Source organism: Myiozetetes cayanensis, unplaced genomic scaffold (assembly GCF_022539395.1).
Source record: "Myiozetetes cayanensis isolate MyiCay16 unplaced genomic scaffold, myiCay2020 scf950, whole genome shotgun sequence".
NCBI classification, from domain to species: Eukaryota; Metazoa; Chordata; class Aves; order Passeriformes; family Tyrannidae; genus Myiozetetes; species Myiozetetes cayanensis.
In genome coordinates, this window is record NW_026088242.1 from 9,973 (window position 1) to 16,677 (window position 6,705).

The following is a 6,705-nucleotide window of genomic DNA, read 5'->3' on the forward strand; positions in this document are numbered from 1 at the left end:
ATTACAGACCCGGGAAGCAGAGGGCCCAATGAACAGATCTCCAGGCTGTTGCTGGCCTTGCTGGGTCCTCTGCTGTGTCCCAGCTTCCCTCCATGGGACCCATAACCACAAGCTCCCTATGAGAGTTTGGATAATAAGAAGAGTTTTTGGGGAAACAAGTCTTTCTTGTTGAACCTGTAGCCAGGTTTGGACTTGCAGTAGAAGGAGCCAGGGGTGCTGACACAGCTGTGCAGGCAGCTGTGCTCCTACTCCACACACACAGAATTAGAGAATCAGAGAATCAGAGGGGTTGGAAAGGACCTCTGAGATCATCAAGTCCAATCCTTGGTCCACGACCACCACAGTTACCAGACCATGGCACTGATGCCATATCCAGTCTCCTCTTAAACACCTCCAGGGATGGAGAATCCACCCCCTCCCTGGGCAGCCCATTCCAGTGCCTGATTACCCTCTCTGTAAACAATTTCTTCCTAATATCCAACCCAAACCTCCCTTGGCAGAGCTTGAGCCCTCTTGTCTTACTGAGAGTTGCCTGGGAGAGGAGACCAACCCCCACCTGGCTCCCTCCTCCTGTCAGGGAGTTGTAAAGAGTGATAAGGTCTCCCCTGAGCCTCCTCTTCTCCAGGCTCAACAACCCCAGCTCCCTCAGCCTCTCCTCACAGCACCTGTGCTCCAGTCCCTTCCCCAGCCTCCCTGCTCTTCTCTGCCCCTGCTCCAGCCCCTCCATGTCCTTCCTGACCTGAGGGGCCCAGAACTGGACACAGCACTCCAGGGTGGCCTTCCCAGCGCTGAGTGCAGGCCAAGAATCCCTGCCCTGCTCCTGCTGCCACACTCTTCCTGAGCCAGGCCAGGATCCCTTGGCCCTCTTGGCCCCCTGGGCACACTCTGGCTCCTGTTCAGCTCCTGTCCCTCCACACTCCCAGCTCCCTTCCTGCCTGGCTGCTCTCCAGACACTCTGTCCCAGCCCGTGGGGCTGCTGGGGCTGCTTGTGGCCAAAGGGCAGGACCCAGCCCTTGGCCTGGTTGAGCCTCATCCCCTGGAATCCCTCCCAGGAGATTCCCTTCTCCGGTGTCTCCACTTTGGGGTTCTGAGGTTCCCTCTGTCCAGGATCCTGGTGGTCCCGTATGTATTGAGGGTACCCCCTGTCTGGAGTCCCCACCCTCTCTGGCCTTCCAGGGCTCCCAGGAATCCCAGGATTGCCCCCTCTCCAGTCTCCCCACTTTGGCTTCCTGGGCTTTGCCCCCTCTCCACGGTGCCGCTCAGGGATACGGGCAAGTTTGGAGGGGCCAGGGGTCCCTTCTCCCCTCTCTCTCTGCTTGCAGGTCCCGGGTTCCCAAGGGCCCCCCTCTCCTGGGTCCCACCCTCCCTGGGCTCCACTTTCAGGGCCCCGGGGTCCCCCCTCTCCGTGCCCCCCCTCCGGGCTGCCGGGGGTCCCCCAGCTCCGGCATCGCCTGCTCCTCTCTCCCCACTCCGGGGGTCCTCCCGCCCACTCCCGGCTGTCCCGAGGGCTCCCCAAACCCGCTGTGTCATGTCCGTCCGTCTGTCCCGCTCCGGGCTGACAATGGAGGCGGCGGGGACTGACCTAGCAACACCAACCCCAGCGCGGGGGGGACCCGCATCCCCCCGCCCACCGCCGGGAACCCACCCCGGCACCTCCAAAAACACCTCCCGGGGACCCCCAACATCCCCACAAGGGGCATCTGCGGCTCAGCTTTGGGGTCCTGCAAGATCCAAACATTCAACCCCCTAACCCCCCAGGAAAAAACAACCCCCACCAACCGGGATTTTTGGGACGAGCTTCTTCCTGCCGATTCCCCGCCCGATGGGGCGGAGCGATGCTCTTTCTTTTCCCTTTCCTCCTTTATCCCCTCCCTTTCCTCCCTCCCCCTTTTCACGTGCTCCATCCCGGTGGCCGCACACGTGGAGCTCTCGGGTGGGTGAGCGGGGCGGACAGGGTGGGAAAGGGGGGAGAGGGGGAAAAGAGGGGCTGGGACCCCCAAAGGGAGCGCGAGGGGCGGTGGGTCACCCCCAGACGGAGCCGGGAACGAGCCGGGGTTTGGGGGACGATGCGAAAGGGGTGGGAGAGGGGGGATAAGGGGAGGTGGGACAGCGGGAAAGGGGTCCCTCGGGTCCCTTGGTGTCCCCATCCCTTGGTCCCTGGAGAGGGAGAGCCTGGAGAGAGGGACCCCGAGCCCCTGTGCCGAGCCCGCGGTGGGGGCCGCGCTGTTGGTTGTGAATTCCCGCCGGGATCAACAAAGCCCCGCACACGTGGCCGCAGCTCTTGTGTTTTCTTGTGGGCAGCACTCGCAGGAGCTCCCCCACACTGCCCAAGCGCTGCCAGGCGCTGCTGCCAAGGCCCAGCAGAGCCCCCTGATCCCCCAGTGCCCCCAGAGCTGCGTGCGGGGGTGGGAGAGAAGAGGAGAGCCGGGCTGGGCCCGGGCAAGGCCGGGAAGGGGCAAGGAATGGCCCCGGGGCTGGGCTGGCGTTGGTGCTGCCGCGGGGCTGGGCCGGAGCTGGGAAACAGGGCCGGGAGCGAGAGGAGAGAGAAAGTGCTGCGGGACTGCAGAGCCGAGCCCCGGCTGGCTGGGGGGGCTCTGGGCTTGGGGAGTTTGGGGTTGTTTTTGCGGGAGAGGAGGTTTGGATCTTGCAGGGGTCCTCGGTGTCGGGGAAAGGGGGGTCACAGGGTAGGGAGACACAGAATGGCAGGAAAGGGGGTTCAGGGGTTCCTCAGTGCTCAAAACACGGGGGTCTGGTGTTTGGGAAAGGCAGGAATGGGAGTCCAGGGGTCCCAGGGTCAAGGAAAAAGGGGACCTGGGGGCTGGAAAAGGTGGGGTGTCTGGGAAAGGGGTGCAGGAGGTTATTGGTGCAGGATTAGGGATGTAGGGGTGTCCCAGAGCTGGAAAATGGGGTGCTGGGGTTCCTGTGGCCAGAATGGGGGCTCAAGGGAGTCCCAGAGTTAAGGAAAGAGGGAAATGGAGGAACTAGCACTAGACTGGGTCTAGAGGGTCCCTGTGCCCAGCAAAGGGGTCCAGGGGCCTCCAGTGTCAGGGAAAGGTGGTTCATTGGGTGGGGAGACCCGAGATATCCCAGCAGGGGGTTCAGGGGTCCTGGGTGTTGAGGAAAGGGGGTTGGGGACTGGGAGAGGCAGGACTGGGGGTCCAGGGGTGCCAGGGTGAAGGCAAAGGGAGTGTGGGGTCTGGGAGAGGTGGGATGGCCGGGGAAGGGGGTGCAGGGGGTCCTGGTCCAAGATAAGGGGCTGCAGGGGGGTCTCAGTGCACAGGAATGGGGGTTCAGGGAGTCCCTGGGACCCCCAGGACCCCTGCAGGAAGCACTGGGAGTGGGGAACTGGGGAGTCCCGGAGATTTGGGGGCTGGGGTGGTGCCAAGGTGAAGGAAAGGGGGAGAACTGGGAGAGCTGGGAGAGCCGGGAAGGGGCTGCAGGGGGTGCTGGGGGAAGGAATGGGGGGCTGGGGGTGAGGGGACCTGGGATAGCTGGGAATGGGGGCTAAGGAAAAGGGGGATCCAAGGGCTGGGACAGGTGGGATGACTGGGAAAGGAGAGGCAGGAGGGGTCCTGGAATCAAAGAAAGGGGGGTCTGGAGGCTGGAAAACCGGGAATGGCCTGGCAGGGGGTCCCAGTTCTGGGGAAAAAGGGGTGCAGGGGGGTCCCAATAATAATAGGCAAGAGTAGGAGGAAAAAATGGAATGAGACTCCAAAGTGCTGATTTCCAGCAGCAGGAAGCTGGGGAGAGGGCAGGGAAGTGTCCCCAGGGAATGGGATCCCAGAGCAGATCTGCTGGTCAGGGCCAGAGTGGGAACTGGGAACAAGGAGTTTGGGAATGCAGAGCAGCGGGAGGGGGCTTGCCCTGCCCATCCTGAGCTTCCCAGAGCCCAGTCACCTCCAGTATGAGCCCAGTCACCTCCAGCATGAGCCCAGTTGTTCCCACTATATCCCACTTGCCCTCAACATGGTCCCAATTGGCCCCAGTGCAGTGCCAGTAACTCCCAGTATGAGTCCAGTGTGATCCCAGTCTCCCTCAGCAGGGTGCCAGACACTGCCAGTTGCCCCCAGTGTAGACCCAGTCACTCCCAGTTGATCCCAGTTGCTGCCAGTGTGGTCCCACTCACCACCAGTATGGTTACAGAGATTCCCAGTGTGGGCTCAGTTTCTCCCAGTATGATTCCAGCTGCCCCAGCTGTGGTCCCAGTCCCCCCAGCATGGTTCCAGTAACTTCCAGTTGATGCCAGTTTGCTCCCAGCATATGCCAAGAGGCTCCCAGTAACCCTCAGTAAGGTTCCATTCACACCTACTGTAACCCCAGTTGCTCCCAGTATGGTCCCAGTCAGCTCCAGTATGATCCCAGTCACTTCCTGCCATTCCCAAAATGAACCTATTGTCATGCCAGTTCCTTCCAGTCACTCCCAGTATGATCCCAGTTCCCTCCAGCGTGGTTCCACTTGCTCCCAGTATGAAACCTGTCATTGCCGGGGGTAAGGGGAGTTGGAGGGGATCCCAGGGCCAAGGAAAGGGGAGGGCAGGGATCGGGAGAGGTGGGATGGGGGGTCCAGGGAGAGCCTCTGCAGCGGGGGTCACCGGTGTCGGGGAAAGGGAGGGTCGTGGAGGGGTTGGGAGAACGTCCAGAAAACGGGGTCCAGGGGGTCCCCCGGTGTTCAAAAACAACAACAACAAAAAAGGGGGATTCAGGAGTCTGGAAAAGACAGGAATGGGGATCCAGGGGTTACCAGCATCAAGGAAAAGAGGGGCCTGGGGGCTGGGAGAGGCGGGAGGGCCGGGAAAGGGGTTATTGCAGGGGGTCCTGGAGCTGAGGAAGGGGGTGAAAGGGAGTCCCAGTGCTGGAAAGGGGTGCAGGGGGGTCCTGATGCCCAGGACTGGGGGTCCAGGGAGTCCCAAGGTAAAGGCAAAGGGACTGTGGAGTCTGGGAGAGGTGGGATGACCAGGAAAGGGGGTGCAGGGGGGTCCTGGTCTTAGATAAGGGGATGCAGGGGGGATCTGGTGTACAGGAATGGGGAGTTCAGGGGGTCCCTGGGGCACCCCAGGACCGCCCGGCAGGATAAGCCAGGAGTGGGGAACTGGGGAGACCTGGAGATTTGGGGGTCAGGGTGGTCCCAGGGTCAAGGGAAGGGAGAAACTGGGAGAGCTGTTGGATCAGGGAAGGGGCTTCAGGGAGTCCTGGAGTCAAGGAAAAGGGGGGCTGGGGTTGAGGTGACAGGGGATGGCCGGCCAGGAAACAGGGGGATGCAGGGACTGGGAGAGGTGGGATGGTGAGGAAAGTGGGGGCAGGGGGTCCTGGAGTCAAAGAAAGAGGGGTTTGGGGTCTGGCAAACTGGACTGGCCAGGCAAGGGGGGACCCAGGTCAGGAGGAGGAAGAGGAGGAGGAACAGCCGGTGGGGGCTGCTGAGACCCCCAGAGCATGGAGAAGGGGGATCCCTGGGATTCCCAGGACCCACAGCAGCCTGGAGAGGGGAGACCCCGGAGAGGTGGGACCCCTGAGACCCCAAAGCAAAGAGTAAGGGGAGAAGGGACCCCTGGGGCCTCCAAAACCCCCAACATCCCTGAGCAGGGGGACCCTGGAGGGGGAAGTCCAGGACCCCCAGGAACCCAGAGAGGGCAGGGACCCTTGGGAGGGTGGTCCCCCAATACACAAGAAACCCCCCCAGCAGCCCAAACAGGAGGGACCTCCCAGAACTCCAAAGTGGAGAGACTTGGGAGGGGAACTCCTGGAAGGGTATTTTTTTCTGGTCTGAATCTTGGAGTTCTGGGTTGGTTTTTTTGGGGGGTGGCTTTTGGTGTTTTGGAGGTTTTTATGGTCCCAGGATGGCCGGTGAGTTCTGGAGATGGACATGGCCAGGAGGAACCCCCAAACCAACGCACTCAGCCCTTGTTTCCCCCCAGCAGGATTTGTCCTTCCCAAAGCTTGGACAGATGGAGGAGGAGGCTGCGAGGAAGAGGAAGCTGCTGTGGGCCCCCCAGGCAGGTGAGGAGGAAGTCAGTGCCCCTTTGACCCTATCTTGTGGTGCTGGGGCAGGATTTGGGGGGATGTCCTTGGCCTTCCCTCTGGGCTGGAGGCAAATCCCCTGCCTGTCCTTCTTCCTTCCTGCCCCAGGCCCCGAGCTGAGGACGGAGAGCACGGAGGACAAATCCCCCCGGCAGAGCCTGGTGGGAGAGGCCGTTTTGAAGGGCTCCCCGGTGCAGGAAGGCAGCGGGGAGGAAAAGGCCCGGAGATGCCCCCGGAGGAGGGGCTGCAAAGCCAGCCCAGGGAGCTGTGAGGAGGAAAGACCCGTCCTGTGCCGGGAAGGCGGCCGGAGCTTGAGCCAGAGCTCTGAGCTGGTGGTCCCTGAGCAGCCTCCCAGCAGGGAGAAGCCCTTCAGGTGCTTGGAATGTGGGAAGAGCTTCGGGAAGAGCTCCGACCTCCTCAGGCACCAGCACATCCACACTGGGGCACGGCCCTACACGTGTAGGGAATGTGGGAAGAGCTTCAGTCAGAGCTCCGCCCTCCACAGGCACCGACTCATCCACACTGGGGAGAGGCCCTACAAGTGTTTGGAATGTGGGAAGAGGTTTCAGACCAACTCCAATCTCGTCCACCACCAGCGGACACACACAGATGAGAGGCCCTTCCGCTGCACCGACTGCGGGAAGGGCTTCAACCGGAATGGCAACCTCGTCACCCACCGGCGCATCCACA

General features: G+C 62.0%; 1 protein-coding gene across 1 annotated transcript; it reads left to right on the top strand.

The window, feature by feature from the left end:
• Positions 1 to 5,918: 5,918 nt before the first annotated feature.
• Positions 5,919 to 6,694, top strand: LOC126653196 (zinc finger protein 629-like; the record flags this gene model as incomplete). The annotated part of the gene is made up of 2 exons (XM_050340714.1): positions 5,919 to 5,994; positions 6,124 to 6,694. Coding segments are annotated over exons 1-2 (623 nt in total), but the record flags the coding sequence as incomplete, so codon positions are not given.
• Between the last annotated feature and the right edge of the window lie 11 nt (positions 6,695 to 6,705).